Source organism: Anopheles coluzzii, chromosome X (assembly GCF_943734685.1).
Source record: "Anopheles coluzzii chromosome X, AcolN3, whole genome shotgun sequence".
NCBI classification, from domain to species: Eukaryota; Metazoa; Arthropoda; class Insecta; order Diptera; family Culicidae; genus Anopheles; species Anopheles coluzzii.
The window spans coordinates 19,256,585-19,272,554 of NC_064669.1; the positions used below are offsets into that span (position 1 = coordinate 19,256,585).

General features: G+C 49.0%; 4 protein-coding genes across 4 annotated transcripts; all 4 read right to left on the minus strand.

The window, feature by feature from the left end:
* Nucleotides 1–7,620: 7,620 nt before the first annotated feature.
* LOC120955536 (mitochondrial transcription rescue factor 1) lies at nucleotides 7,621–8,596 on the minus strand. The gene has a single exon (XM_040376502.2). It carries the CDS (start codon nucleotides 8,495–8,497, stop codon nucleotides 7,817–7,819), a length of 681 nt encoding a protein of 226 aa, XP_040232436.1. The 5' UTR covers nucleotides 8,498–8,596; the 3' UTR covers nucleotides 7,621–7,816.
* Nucleotides 8,597–8,747: 151 nt separating this feature from the next.
* On the minus strand, nucleotides 8,748–10,496 carry LOC120955513 (transmembrane protein 135-like). Its single transcript, XM_040376454.2, has 4 exons — nucleotides 10,263–10,496; nucleotides 10,044–10,174; nucleotides 9,810–9,933; nucleotides 8,748–9,718 (listed from the first exon to the last, which is right to left on the minus strand). The coding sequence occupies exons 1-4, from the start codon at nucleotides 10,494–10,496 to the stop codon at nucleotides 8,894–8,896; spliced, it is 1,314 nt and encodes a 437-aa protein (XP_040232388.2). The 3' UTR covers nucleotides 8,748–8,893.
* A 119-nt stretch (nucleotides 10,497–10,615) lies between these two features.
* LOC120955520 (uncharacterized) lies at nucleotides 10,616–12,360 on the minus strand. The gene is made up of 5 exons (XM_040376475.2): nucleotides 12,004–12,360; nucleotides 11,789–11,919; nucleotides 11,340–11,697; nucleotides 10,960–11,268; nucleotides 10,616–10,896 (listed from the first exon to the last, which is right to left on the minus strand). The coding sequence occupies exons 1-5, from the start codon at nucleotides 12,157–12,159 to the stop codon at nucleotides 10,645–10,647; spliced, it is 1,206 nt and encodes a 401-aa protein (XP_040232409.1). The 5' UTR covers nucleotides 12,160–12,360; the 3' UTR covers nucleotides 10,616–10,644.
* Nucleotides 12,361–12,469: 109 nt separating this feature from the next.
* LOC120955531 (uncharacterized) lies at nucleotides 12,470–14,840 on the minus strand. Its single transcript, XM_040376489.2, has 5 exons — nucleotides 13,910–14,840; nucleotides 13,389–13,826; nucleotides 13,060–13,200; nucleotides 12,794–12,978; nucleotides 12,470–12,709 (listed from the first exon to the last, which is right to left on the minus strand). Exons 1-5 carry the CDS (start codon nucleotides 14,324–14,326, stop codon nucleotides 12,658–12,660), a joined length of 1,233 nt encoding a protein of 410 aa, XP_040232423.1. The 5' UTR covers nucleotides 14,327–14,840; the 3' UTR covers nucleotides 12,470–12,657.
* Between the last annotated feature and the right edge of the window lie 1,130 nt (nucleotides 14,841–15,970).

Below are 15,970 nucleotides of genomic sequence, written 5' to 3' on the forward strand. Positions count from 1 at the left end.
GAAGATCCTCTTGAGTTTGCAGCCCCAGAAGAAGGCAAGCGAAGATAGTATTTTAATAAAATTAAAAGAGCGAAAGCATGCGAAAAGATTTAAGACTATTGTTCTAGACCAGGGATGATGAACTTTGTGCGGGCTTCATTTATAACAAAGCGGTTTTGGGACACATGTCAATTATTACACGATGTAGTGATAAATGATTCCTATTAGCGGACTGAGCGGCCGCGGGGGGGCGGCTTAAACTGGGCCCCGAGCTAAACCTCCACATGTTAGTTCACTTTTATAAGCGATTGTTTTTTTTGTTATTAATGCAGATGTGAACGGAAAACTAAAATTTTCTCAAAGTAATACATTCTTACAAGTAAGTGTGTGGAATGTGTTGATAATGTTTATAGCAATCAAAAGTTGTTACGAACTTTGGAGATAATTTTTGAAAGCCTAGACAAACTTGACATACTTTCGCACTTTTCCATATTACCTCTCATGACGAGCAAGTATGTAGAAGCCTCTGGGAAGTTTAATTTAAATTTCTAAAGAACTTTGTCTATGTTCTCGATTGCAAGGACGAAAAGTCTACAAATACGCAAGTACAGTATAATGATTGTCGAACACTTGGTTTTCAGGCAATTTGTATGTATCTATGAAACAGATATTCGCAGATATTTAAGAACGAGCTGAATTGCAAACTTTGATCTAAAATACAAAAACACAAATGAGTTAAATTCTGTTTTTTCCAAAGGCTTTTCAAATATGCCTTTTAGATGTACTAGACCAATTGTCAATTTGCCGGTCTCATGGTACAGTCGTCAACTCGCACGACTTAACAACATGCCACGTAGGACTGACTATCCTGCTATGGGGGGTAATCCAAAAAATCACTGAAAGCCAACCCCACACGTGCGTACAGGCAGGCCTTGACCGACAACGGTTGTTGAGCCATAAAGAAGAATAAAAAGACCAATTGTCAGGTTGTTACAGTGATAAAATTGGTTAAAATCAGGGCAACTGAATCAAGGTAGAACAACTAGATCAGTACTGCAATTTGGAAAGGCTGGAGTTTTAACAACGACAGTTTATCATTTCCATTTCCATACAATTCATTTCTATACAAAATACTAATAGCTTAGTAAAACGACCAAATGCGTATTTATTAAAAAAAACTTCTATTGAGAATGTTTTTTTACACCAAACACTGGTTAGTATTTAAGTATAGTTTTGATAAATTTGCCCTACCGGAAATAACGATGATGGACAACCTAAAAATATGCTAAATATGTAAGCCTGATTGCACGAAGACTATAGGTACCATTAAAATAATGTATAAACTAGAGTTGGGCAAAATGCACAAAAAAGCGGAACTGGATCCGGACGATTCCAACAAATTTCGGACCCAGTTCCGAAGGTTAGGTTCAATCCGACAAGCTGGAACCGCCCGGAATCGTCCGGAATCGTCTGGAATCGTCGGAATCGTCGGAATCGTGTGGAGTCGTTGGAACCGTCCGGAACCGTCTGGAATCGACCGGAATCGACCGGAATCGCCCGGAATTGTCCGGAATCGTCGTAATTAACCGGAATCGTCTGGAATCGTCGGAATAGTCGGAATTCCGGAATTCAGTGCATAACCTAATACAAATAGATACAAACAGTAACACAAGAAGCTAGCGTGCATGTCGAACGATATTGAGGAACTCAGTGCGCGACATTCCTGGCTTAAATGTACAACAGACAGCATTGACATATGCGCGGCCGGAACGTGAACTTGAATCGTCTGGAATCGTCAGAACAGTCGGAATCGGCTCTACTATTCACTACTATCGATTGACTACGATTTCGCACGATTCCGGACGATTCCGGTCGATTCCGGTCGATTTCGGATGTTTCCGGTCGATTCCGGACGATTCCGGACGATTCGGAACGATTCCGGTCGATTCCGGTCGATTTCGGATGATTCCGGTTGATTCCGGACGATTCCGGACGATTCGGGACGATTCCGGACGATTCCGGGCGATTCCAGCCGATTCTGGCCGATTCCGACTGTTCAGACGATTCCGGACGATTACGACGATTCCGGACGATTCCAGACGATTCCAGACGATTCCGGTGGAACTAGAGATTCCTTCCTCTCTGGAATCGGAAACGGAATCATACTTGCCGGAACCGGAGCGGAACCGTGGGTGCGATCCGCAGAACCCATCACTAGTACAAACGACAGAAGAAAATTAATCCCTGACGAATTCAGGATTTTGTATTTGGTATTCGTAAAAAGATATTCATAAAAAATGCGGTATATTTGGGGCTTTCAGGAAACTAGGCGCTCCATTTCGATCCCCCGCTTAGGGCCCCGAGATGGATAAATTTGCCTCTGATGGGGACGCTATACATGTATGTTTATATGAGCGCAAAAGTCTTTCGCTAAAGATTTCGTTTACTAGGACATTTTAACAACATGTCCGACTTGAATTCAAATCTACTTTGTCCCAGTGTCCCATTATAGCTATATCATGAATACCCATATCATTCACCCGGCAAAAACTGACTTGAGCCTACTTGTTATCTTGGAAACTACATTACTTCTTAGTAGTTTTTTTTATAACAGAAATCCTGCAACCTATTCAAAGTAACTTAGTGGTACAAATGCTTCTTTGGCGATTGGTACTCCTTACTTAAATACTCAGATGGTACCGATCTGCTTATTTAATTTTCGGTAAGCATCCGTTAGAAAAAAAAATTCTACATTTTCATTTCAGTAATTTCCATTTTGATACATTTAGTTGCTTTTTCTACAAATATTTCAGCAACTTAAAGAATTTGTCAGCACTATTAAATTATTATTTTCCCATATAATTTGGAACTGTGAGTCATGAGAGCCTTTGCTCTGGATATCACGATATCCAAATTGTTCGATTGATGTTTTCATTTGAATTATAAAATATATAAGATATGCTTTGCTGTATCCTGGTGTATCCAGGTACTCTATATTCCATTTTCTGTTATTCTATTGCAATTCATGTAATTATGAAATGTATCTTAAGTAATATTCGTTCTTTATACACTGTAAATAATGTTGTCTATTCGCTGTTTGTGTTCAAAAGTTTTGATCGTTTGATTAATCGTTCGATTGATCAGAATAGACACTAATTGCATGTCAGCAAAGCATTTTTAGTTCCGTTAGTAAAGAAAATTCCAAAATCGTTCCGCAGGTCGTATGGAACGAAGCACAGGTTGCCCATGCCTGGGGATAGTAGGGGGTGATCATAGTTGCAATTTCCGATATATCTATCTCACATTGATAACGTTGATGTCGTCGTCTGAGGCCTCTACTCTCCCAGAGATATTGTAGAAAAACTGCTTGTTCTTAATTATCTGCGACTTGTTCATTTCCTAGACAATCTGTTGACCCTTCTTGTCAAGAAGCGGTCGCATGCGAAAGAAAGGTTACGAGGTGGCCTATTACATACAGAGACACTGACCGCAGTCGCATCTATAAAGATAGGTCACATCAGAGGAGGTCCTGTGTCTGCTCTCCCCCGGAGGGTGCAATTAATCAATACGCAATCGGGCAAGATTAGAGCGTGCGGTACGCTTTCATGGTCATGCTGCTCGTTTTTTTTTCTTCTCTAGGTCTTGGCTGATAGCCGCGGTCGATATCGCACCGATAGGCCTGCCTCGGCGAGTCTTATTTCTCCGGCGTGTTTTCCAATCCGCGATCCATTCGTTATAGTTCCGTTGAAGAGGTGAAAGTAAGAGCCCATCCATCATGAGCAAGTTGCTACTTTGTGTGCTGCTGTGCGTTCCGCTTGTGGCGGAGGTTAGTGTAGGCGAACCCGTCGCAGACGATGACGCTGCCGGCCGGCTCTATCCGGTCGACTGTGTGGTGCCGAGCTGCCTGACCGAGCTGGACCGTGCCACGGTGTGGCCGTTCGAGGATCCGAACTTTTTCCTGCGCTGCGAGCCGACCGGCACACCGTGGGAGTTGGTACGCCACCCGTGCTCCGGACGACGGCTGTTCCATTTCGCCCGTCAGCGCTGCACCGCCCCGCTCGATTGGGAGGTACCGTGCGGGGGCACGGTCAACCCGGGACCGCTGGAACCGTGCCCGGAGGTGAGCTGCGCGACCGAGGCCGATCTGGGCCGGCTGTGGCCGACCGAGGAACCGCCCTCCTTTCTGCAGTGCATTCCGCAGGCGACCGGTGGGATTGCGCCCGTGCTGCAGCACTGTCCGTACGGGACCCTGTTTAGCATGCGGCATCAGGCATGCATAACCGTGTTCCGCTGGGAGGCGGAATGTACGTTCGAGGGTGAGCTGACACCCGGGCCGACCGGTGGCGAGCCAACGACGACGGAAATGATCACCACCACGACGCAAATCGTAACGCAGCCGCCACCGACCAGCACCACCGTGCCGGGGTGGACACTTTGCCAGCGACCGCTGTGCGAGCGGGAAGACCCGGTCCTGTATCCGCATGCCAGCCCGTCCTACTTCTGGCAGTGCGTACCGCAACCGAACGGATTCTGGGAGGCGCAGATGAGACCGTGCGCCGCCGGCACGTTCTTCCACTACGGCTTGCAGCAGTGCGTCTTTCCGGCCGATTGGGTCAATTTCTGCGGGGACGGGGCAGCCTAAGCGGGGGGAAAAGATAGCGAGGACACACCGTAACCGGAGGCGCAAAACAAGATAAGGGGAAGCTTGCACGGTCGTGCAATCATTTCCGGCAATTGACCGTTTTATAGACCGTGCCCGGCGACTATAAAAGGGTGTCTCGCTCGCTTTATAGTATTACTAGCCTCTGGACCGGTTCATGTCAACCCGATCAAATAAAACGAACTAAAAGCAAAACAACGCAACCTATCAACATTCGCGGACGTTACAATCAACTGAAACGCAGGCACGTTTGGTGTAGTGTTGGGTAAATATGAATCAGATCTCGAAAGATTCATGAATATGATTTAGATCTCGCAAGATTCAATGAATTCGTACAGCTTGAGCCTTTTATTATTCTTCTTCTTGGCGTAACAACCTACGGGGTCAGGCCAGTCTATAAGGCTTTCGAGACGTCTAGGCAATTCCACGCAGCCGGATAGTTTGTTTTGCTACGAGGAGACGGTCCATGCGTGGCTTGAACACAGGACGGGCATGTTGTAGGTGGGATTTATAAAATTCAATATTTTGAAAATCATACATTTTCATTCAAAAATATTCATAAATCCCTGGAGATATATGAGCTTTAATGGATTTATGAATCATTTTAGATATCAGAATCTTTGGAGATTCGTGTATAGTTCGAGATTCAATAATCCTTGGAGATTCAGGAATATTTAGAGATCCATGAATCCTTGGAGATCCATGCAGGGTGGCGACTCAAATCAGGATTTTAAATTTACGGTTTTTTCCCGGGGTTTTCCGATTTTTTTTTGATTTTTCTTTTTCACTATGCTTCTGTCTGTCGGTTTTATCGATACTTAAATTCCAAATTATTATGTCATTACGGGAAAGGTGGACACTTTACGGCGGTCATTACGGGAAAGGTCATAAAAACTGGATAAAAGTTATTAGTGAATTATTCAACAATATAATTTCCAATCTGGAGGTGTGAAAACACATTTAAGAACCATTTTTGACATGATTTCTATCAAATTTGTACAAACAAATTTTCAATCATGCTCTTGTTTGTGGATCTAATTTGGCTATTATGGATCTTAAGCTATTTAAATATGCATTCTTCTCTGCATTTTCTGAAGTTTTATATGAGCTAACAACTGATGAAACAACGAATAGTAAAGCAAAGCTTTACAAATATTGCTTTTTGGTGCTTTAGCATCATGACACTAACGTGTAAAGACTTTACCCCGTGGCAAAGATATTTTTCATCTGCTATCAATTGTTGATTAACAGATATCATCACACAACCTTAAAAAAGGGTAACCGGAAATCATGGACCAACCAGCCACTGGAGAAAGCATAGAAATCTGCGAAGAACGGATTTCCTGTTAAACAGTAGCCATGCATTATGCTGTTACTCGCACGACGCTGATGATGCATCTCACGAATAGATACAGGACATTTCAGTGGGTTTCTTAATTTTGGGACACTTTCTTGAATATGTTTTACGGGAAGTGTACTTTATGTGATAATAAAACAAAGGAGCAACGATCGAACTGTAGAAGCGATAGTGGGAACACAGTCACCCGTGCGGAATGAAGGTAGAGACCCGAAACCAAAATGCAAAATGCCAATGTACATCCTTAAAATTGCTAAAAGGGACAACAATTATCAGCTATTTTAAAAAATTGGGATCGCCCACTAAATCCACCGTTAAATTCGACACGACCGCAACTTCACGAGAGATGAAAAACAAAAGACGAGTGGAAGGTAGAACGAATAGGCACACCATACCCGAAATGTGCAAGAACCGATATCATGAACGTAAGTATTGCACCAGTGCGAATGAGTAGTATAGTACATATATTGCGTACCAAATGTGAGAAACGGAAATTGTTACTCTTAAACATCGGTGTGATGTTGCTGGCCTGTGCTAAGTTGGGAACAATATACGAAACATCCCATTAATTGAAAATGCACTTAGTACGATGGTAAACATTGATAGCAAAAGTTAGTGATAATTTCCCGTTTGTTTTTGGAGAATTTCCCGGTTTTTCCCGGGTTTTCCCCGGGGTTCATGTATCTTTCGTGATACGTGAATACTTGCAGATTAATGAATCTTTGAACATTTGTGAATCTTTGAAGATTCGACACGAGATTCGAATCACTCGTCACTGAAGATTCATATGAATGAATCTCAACGAAAGTTTCATGAAACCCAACACTATGTAGCATATCTGCTATACATAACATATTGTAATACACACTATCAGCCATAGACACATAGTAACAAACTTTGGAAAGCCAAGCCACACCATTGTAACACATTCAGTAAATCAGATCATACCATACACATCCGGAAGAGCTCAGGCCACACCGTTCATATAAAAACAACACACACTTAACAGAACCAGCCGAAACGTAGAACATAAGCAGGAACAGTTTATGCTTTATAACCCAAAGCAGGAACAGTAGAAGCATTAAACCCAAAACCATCGTTCTTGTCAACAAAAGACAAACGGAACTAGCTTAGTGAAAACAATAACCAACATACAACACGGAACCAAATGTGAGAAACCCTTAACTTCATTTGAGTATAAATAAAACCAACTCCGATCATGGCAAGTCAGATTCGTTCGGACTGTCAGGATAGGACTATGCCCATCCAACATCTATCGACTTCTCATGTAAAGAGTTTAGTTATGTCCCCCTACCCAAGGTAAGGCCTCTAAACTCCAACGTTTCCAGTAAGGGAAACCTCCTAAAGGTTTCTATGATCGCCTGGACGATCAAGTGTCGAACGTCCGCTTCGAAACAGTATCCACCTCAGTTCTACTTAATTCGGCAAACGATGACGAAGGCCACCCTGACCAACGCGAGTTCAAAGTTACTACATGGCAACCGTCCCAAAATCGAACATACCGTGACTATCTCAAAACATACCACATGGCGACCGTAACAGTCATCAAACATATTACAACTAGTTTGGTGTTTTCCGAAAAAAAAGAAAGAAAAATAATATCTACCCAATGTAAAAATTGTTTATCGATGCAAACCTTTCGTTTAACCTATCAATACATATGTATATTCGCGTTCCGTTACTCACAAGCGCTTCTTTTCGCCTCTTCTGGTTCAGCTAATCCCTACCTGTTGTCCGTCTGAAGTCCTTGAGGGACCGATTCGCTCGCATGCCTACTCTAACTACACCACCGTCGCGCCCTATCTGTCCTGTCCCTCGCCGTACGATCCGTGCTCTTTGTAGTTTTCGATCACCAGCGACTTGTGGCGCCGCAGCGTCACGGACAGGTTCTCGGTGCGGGGCGTCACCGCCACTATCTCCACCCGCGACACGACCAGATGGTCCGGGTTGGCGGGGCTCGGACCGCGCACCACATCGATCTCGTCGTCCACCTCGAGCTGGGCGCTCTTCTTCAGCAGCCGCTTCCCGTTCACCCGTATCTTGCTGTCGTAGAAGAGGGCTTCCACTTTGTTCCGGGCGATGCCGAGCCCGGCCTTGAGCAGCAGATCCGCCCGCATCGAGTTGACGGTGACGCGCACCGTGCGCGTGTGCTTGTCCCCGAGCAGCTCCTCGTACTCGTCCTCCCTGCCGGCCAGCTCGTCCTCTGCCTCCTCGTCCAGATCGTAGGAGGCCGCCGGCTGCTGTTTGCCGGACCGTTTGCCCGACTTTGCGCGCGCCGGTTGATGGTGCTGGTTGTGTAACGCGGTTGGTAGCAGCAGCGGCACCGTCGGTCGGTTGAGAGGCGTCCAGCAGTGCAGCTGTTGTTGATGGGGTACAATGGCCGGCCGTACCGGGCCGGCTCGAACCGCGCACAGGCCCGCCCGGACGAGCGCGAACGTGTCCGGGCCGAGGAAACGTCGCGGGCGTAAAATAAACGACATTTTGCTTCCCCCGTGCACCAAAACCGATCTGCAGCGGTGTTTGTAGCGTGTGTGACTGTTTTGTTTTGATTTGTTCGGCCTTTGACAACAAACCTGTCAAACTGACTCGAGCGAGGAAGCTTACCGCTTTTGCTCGCAGGTGGCGCTGTCGACTGCGAAAGCCCGCGCGGACCAAAGCTTCCTTTTTCCGCGAGCTTCCCCGTTTCAGAGCTTTTGTGAGCGGATAGCGTTACGCAGCGTTATGCGTTAGCGTTACTTTATCGAGGTTGAAATTCAAATTTACGTTGGATGCGAATATTAGATAGAAAAAGTGTTAAATATTTCCTTCACCGCACTTCCTAACAAAGGCACAAAGAGCATTTGATACATAGCATTACACGAAAGAAAAAGCAGTTGTTACAATACCTCGGCAAACCACGCGGCAATGCGCCGTTTCATGTTGAGCGTGAGGTCGGTGGAGCATACGTCCATCGCTTTCTGGTGGAAGACGGGCGATACGCGCGGATAGAAGGCGTACACGTGCCCCAAATAGCCGAATGAAAACATCTGCACCAGGCGCAGCATGGGCAGCCGGTGCGCCCGTCGGAGCAGCCGAGCCGTGAAGCATCCGTCGTCGTCGTCGTTGTCGTCCCCATCCGCTGCCTTTGTTCCGCAGTACTCCCACCCCATCTCGATCGCTTTCGTCAGCCCGAGCGTGTAGATCTGGTAGGTGGGATAGAGCCAGTAGGGAATGCCGGCCAGAAATCCGGCCATCGCCGCATGCACCACCCGCTCTCGGCCGTACCGGCGCGCGCACAAACAGCACACCGACCGGAAGATGCCGACGTAGCAGGCCAGAAACAGTCCAAGCTTCAGGTTGCAGGCGGCACGGAATTCGGCCCCGAACAGGGCCATCGGGCGGGTCGCGAGCAGGCTCCACTGGCGCAGTACGGCACGGCCCGCCTCCAGGATGAAGCCCACCATGCCGTACTTTAGCACGCCGTCGATAAGGTGCTGGCCGCAGCGGCCCGCATGGCTGCAGCCGGCCGATCCCGCTTGGGTGGAGTTTGAGGGAGCCTCCTGGTTGGGGTTGACGAGCCAGAACTGCTTCACGCGCCCGCTGCGCAGACAGGCCAGTATGAGCGCACTGAACGCCATGAAGGTAAGCGTGCCGAGCGGCTTCGAGCGGCGCGCGTACTCGATGGCGGGGGCGGTACTCTTCCGCACCGCAGCTTCCAAACTCTGCAAGAAAGGGCGGAAGAGGGGTGCGAGATGGAGAGAAAACCATGAAGAGAGGTGGCAGCGGCAAATCCAAAGACCAAACGGGCTTTACCATGTTAAAGAAGGTGATCGCTTGCAGGCGGAGCAGCGGCTTGGGCAGGGGTGGACCGATCGCGACGCCCAGCAGACATGGCCAGAACATGACGCACCAGTAGTTGAGCCTGCCGAGCAGATTGCTGCATTGGGTAGAAAGGCGAGAAAGAAAGAGAGAGAGAGAGCGAGAGAGACTCACATTGAGTACACGCTTTCCCTTCCTAGCCAGTCGCGCAAGTCTAACCACACTCACTGTAGCGCACATTGGGCGGAAAGGGACAGGGCGGCCTGTACGTAGGTGCAGAGCGAAATGTACACATACTGGAGCGTGTGCTCGAGCAGATACCGGGCGGTAACGTCGTTCAGCTTCACTAGCGGCGGTAGCTTGAGGCACGGTTGGGATGCGAAAGAAACAAACGGATCAGAACAGCACGGACAGCGACGACTACCAACAACTAGAAGCAGAGCGTACCACCAGCAGCGGCACGTACAGCTTGAAGCTGCCCGGCATTATCGTCCGCCAGAAGTGCACATTGTACCGGCGGCAGCTGGCGAACTGTGGATGCCAAAGGTCGCGGCAGGTCCGGCCGGCCGCAACACGATCGAACACCAGCTTACTAGACGACACCATACCGTTCACTGAACGGCCGACCGTGCGTTTCGGGTGCCTTTTGGGACAGCTTAGAACCGTGCGCATAACACACATACACTCACACACAGGTCCGAAGAACAACAGAATCAAAAAAGAGAGCGACACCAACACTAAGGTGCGATAGCGCGGGTTTATTGGCACCAGGTGTGTTTGTGTATGTGAGTGTGTGTGTGAAAATTCGGGCCCCAGCGGCCCCAGAACATCAGCAGGCGCTCCACGAATGTTCGAGCATCCAGGAGACGAGCCGGCGCTTGATCCGCTCGACCCGGAAGTCGGAGCAGTAGTTGACGCACTTCGAGTTGAACGGTGGCGACAGATGGGAGTGGAAGACCAGGGCGTGGTACATGTAGCCGATCGAGCACATGTGCACCAGCCGGAGGACGGGGAGGCGCTGGAGCAGCTCCATCCAGCGCGGCTTCACCGCGACCGTATTGAGGTGATGCTCCCAGGACATCTGCAAGAGGCAAGAGGCGACAGTAAGTGTGGATGTGGGCGGAGATGGCAAGCGCGAGCTGACCTCAAGAAATTTGGTAAATCCAAGCGTAAAGATCTGATACTTTGGGTAGAGCAGGTAGGCGGCGCCGCTGAGCAGGCCGGCGAGCCAAGCATGTCCGGGACGCTCCCGGCCGGTGGAATGGGCCAACCAGCAGCTGATGCTGCGGAAGCTTCCGACGTAGGCTGCCAGAAAGAGGGGCAGCGCTGGGCCGATGGCTTGCCGGAGCTCGCGGGCAAATCGGGCAGGCTCTCCGTAAATCAGGGAGGCTTTCGAGACAAACCCACGGGCAGCTTCGATGGTAAAGCCTACGAGTGCGTACTTCCAAACGCCCTGCAGAGAGAGATAGAGGAAGCCATTACCCGTAGACACATCAAACGTGTTCATGGAGGCACCACACTCACATCCAAAATATATGCTTGGCACGATGCCCCGTGCAGACAGGGTGCGGGAGTCGGTTTGCCATCTTCCGGAGCCGTTGCCGGGTACATGATCCAGAACTGGTTGACGGTTTTCGCCCGCAGCACGTCCATAATCTTGGCACTGAATAGCATGAAGCAAATCGTTGCCCAATGTTTCGACTGGCGTAGTAGCTGCAGGCACCGGAGCCTGCTCTTCTTGATCATAACCTCCAGCATCATGTTGAAGTAGGTGATGCCCTGCAGGCGCAGATGGACGTGCGGCAGCTTGGGCACGAGGGCAGCACTTACCAAACCCGGCACGCCCATCAGACAGTAGTAGTGCAGCCGGCCGAACAGTTTACTATTTGGGAGAGCAGGAGGTGATCGTCAGTGGGAATGAATAAAGCGTTGGCATATAGACACGGAGGCAAAGAAAAAGGAAGCGATCCTACTAGAGTAAGCACTGCAGCGTCAACCCACTGATGGCCTGGATGTACGTTTTGAACGAAATTGACGCGTAGCCCAGGATATGATTGAACCAATACTCTGCCGTGTAGCCGCCTCCCTTAACCAGCGGCGGTATCTGCGTGTTTGAGTGTGAAAGGATGCTTTGATTGTAGTGTACTGTTTTGATTGGCGATGGTGCTGCCTTCACGGCTCCACTTACCACCAGCAGCGTGAGGTACAGCTTGTAGCTACCGGGCAGGAGCGTTTTCGTGATGCCGACGAACGACTGCCAGCAGGTCGCGTACTCGGGATGGCACAGATCGCGACAGGAGCGGCCCGCCGTCACTCGGTAGAAGCACTTGCTCAGCTCGGACATTGTTCTGCACTACGCCACGTCCTACACCATCGACTTGGTACGTCTAAATGTGGCGTTTGTTTGCTTCGTTCAGCCGGGCGATGGTGCTTGCAAATTATGCACACCGTCGAACGAAAGGTCATTGACATGGAGCCGCGCAATGCTTGGGACAGGCCGGTTTCCGTCACACGATCGTAGCGGTGGCAGCAACAGTGGCCCTCTGTTGGCGCATTGGTACCGAACTCGACACACAGATGACACTAGTATGCTCGAACTCAGCACGGTTCTAACGTTTCTTTGGTTGAAATCAGGTAATTAGCTGTACAACACCTTAGCAAACAATATCACTCGCATTACGGAGGCTTCATAACAACGAATAGTAAAACCTTCCCTTCCTTAGCACAGCTAGCTTTAAACCATTGATGTAATATTAACACTTATATAGAAAACTACGTAGAACAGTTGAGAATAGGGAGATGGGGATAAGAACATGGTAGGAACCAATGCGTCGTCGGCGACTCAATGTGGGGCAAGATATCGGGCAGCAAAGTTTTCTGATGCAGTTCGAGAGCTAGAATAGACGAGAGCAAGCAAATTGAAAGGTCAACAAAAGTCCATGAAGCAAACTTCAAAGATTCTAAGCCGGCACACTCACGCATAATTCGAGCATATGTCGATAAACTTGTGGGCGAATTTGGACATGGCCCATGGGTAATAGGCACGGGAGTACGTAACGTAGCACATGGAGGCGATCCACACGAGCGAGGAAAAGGAGATACGATCAAGTCGTTGTACCAGCGCAACCTTGGCGTACTTCTCCGCCAAAAAGTTCCAGTGTGTCTGGGAGGAAGAAAACAAGACCGTTTCTTAGAACGATTCCCAGAGAGAGCATAAGCTCTGAGGACTTCATGCAATGCTTACCTGCGTAAGTGCACAGACAGCTAGGTTGAAGATGTTGTAACTCGGATACACGCCGTACCAGCAGCCACTGGCGAAACCGGCCACGGTGCTATCATACTCCTTCACCTGCTGTCGGTGCCTTGCCAGCAGACACGATACCAGCTGTGCAAAAACAAAAAAAGCAAATCAAAATGCAATAAACTTAGCTGCCATCAAGAGGGACTTGCGCAATAGAGCAGTGCACAACTCACTTTACGTGAGTGGGTCATCCATTAGTTGCCCTTGAACCGTTTTGGCGGTTTAATGTGAGCGAGAACTTCCGCGAGAGCCTCTCCTTAATCAACACTTACCCGAAAAGTTCCGTTGTACAGCGTCAAGAACAGTATCAACCGGTAGCGCAGACGAAGTAGCGAGCGTATCCTTTCCGCTGGAGTCTGCTGCCACTGGCCTACCGTCACTATCAGCCGTCTTGCCAGCTCTAGAATCGCGCCAAAGGTGAAGTACGTGCGCATGCCGCTCAGTACGTAACGTGCGCAGGTAGGCTCCTGATGGAAGCAAACCCGTCGGCACGGATGTTCGTCCCCGTTAAGCTTCTGCTCGGCCGTCGCGTCGCTGTGGTTCCGTCTAATTGGCTGGATGAACCAAAACTCCGTCCGGTGGCGCGTTTTGCGTGCGTACCGTGCAATGCCAGCACTGAGCAGCATAAAGCAGACCGTCCCCATGACCCGAGACTCGCGCATCCACTCGATCACTTTGCTTTCGCGCGACTTGATCCAGCACTCGAGATTCTGTGCGTCGTGAGGTGGGACAAATTTAGAGCGGAATGACACAGTAGGCTCGCGCGAAACCCCTAAACGGCCTACCCACTTACCGCCACGAAGATGGCCTTCGCGTGGGTCGTCTGCACGTATGCGGGCATCAGAAACATGGCACAGGACCCGAGCAGCGGTGCCAGCGAGACGGAGAAGTTGTCATGGATCCGGCCCGTCGTGCGCATCATCAGACAGAACGCACCGGTCCAGCAGTTGGCGACGCACAGCGCGTTCAGCATCATGGCGGCGAACTCACGCGTCGTCTGCTCGACGCTCGCTAGCGAAGCGGCCCGTCGATGGTAGATGAGCAACAGCAGCCGGAGCACCGAGATCGGCAGGAAGAAGTGTACGTTCGACCGGACCGTACCGAGCAGGTTACGCCACGCGAACTGGCCACAGTCGACGCCCGGATGCAGTATCTCCCGGCAGGTAGCACCCGTGAGCGCCTGATCGAAGTACTTGCTAAGCGCCGACATCTCCACGGCAGACTTGAACGCTGTTGCTGCTGCTGCCGTAGGCCTGCTCGCTCACTACACTAATGGGATGGTGCGGTGTCGCACCGTACCCTGGAAGCTAACGTTTGACGGCCCCGTCTTCTGTGTGACCCCGGCTGGAGGGGTGGGGGACGAGTCTGACGATGGCCGTACAGTCGCAGAGTGGAGCAATGTCGCGAAGCAAATTCGGCCTGAACTCAACTACACCTTAGCATTAATTACCCGTCAAACCTATCGCGTGTGCGCGTGGAGTTACTACGAGCAGTTGGATTAGCGCGTATCGTTGTCTCTCTATCTCTCTCTCTCTTCCTCTTTCTCTCTTTCCTTCTCTTTCTCTCTCTCTGTTTCTCCTTCTACAAATCGCAAGGGTGTAACGGAAGCGGTATAAAAAAAAAGTTAACTGAAACCTCTCTCGGTCAGCTAAACACTTGGAAGTATAAATGCATGGTAATGGTAAAAAATCGGTACATCGACAATCGACAACAACCGTCCGGCAGCGCTTCTATGCGCACGGCAAGTACAAATTCTCTCCCTGCCACCGTTCCTCTCACCCGAGCTGCTGTTAAGTTAGGGGTTGTCCGGGCGAGGTCGTAACAACAACAGACACAGACGATTCACACAAACCGGTAAGCAATTTCAAATTCTCTCAAATTTAGCGATTTGTTACGATCTCCGTTGGGATAGCGTGTACGGTAACGTCAGTCGCAGTTTGATAAGACAAAACACATTCGCATGACGAAATCAATTTGCCTTTACTTTATGGGGCTCTAGTCGTGTGGAGAGAAACGTTTAATTTGTACATTAAAGCCGTCGGTTACAAACGTGTAGTTGTACCACACCCCCAACCTCCCTGAATAAAACACAAACTCAGACAGCGTGCGGGTTTTTTTTGGCGCCCAAGAATTACTTGTTTATAGAGGGCGCTTTAACGATTTTTCTGGCCTTGTAAAAGAGCGCTAGCAATCTCTTTAAATCTTCATCACACCTGTGAACCGTACCAGTGACGATTTCGATTACACACACTAGCAGACCCTTCTATCGTTGTGAGATGCCTGTGGCAAGGTAGTACAACCACGTCCAGAAACATGCATTAAACAAGGAAAAAATGAGTACTTGTGTGTCATAGACCCACACGCAATCAAAAAACAACAACAGCCTTCCAAATAACCTCGTGCCCTTGAGCGAGCGGTTAGTTTTGCTCGCGTCTGCAAAGGTGAACGTAGTGCTATTGAGTGTGTTTTTTTTTATATCCACTAGTGTAACTGCTGACGCTGCCAGCCGAGAGTGGTCATCTTTGTGCTTCATACCGTGCGATGTGGAGAATATTTACCATTGCAAACGGCCGCTTGGGACAGCAGCGTCATAAACTGGACGCTCCTGCAAATAACACACACGGTTCGTTGCGGACGCATGATTTTTTATTCTTTTTTGTGCGTGCAGACAGGTGTGTATACATCACTGTTTCGTATGCTTTGGAGATACTTTTTTGAGTCTCTTAGCGTACACAAATCGGAGCCTGGAAAAGTGTGTCCCCCGTTTTGGTAGAAACGTACAATATGTAATGAACACTCAATCATGTCGGCAGCCGATTGCTGGATTACGGGTTGCACAAATGCACACACACAC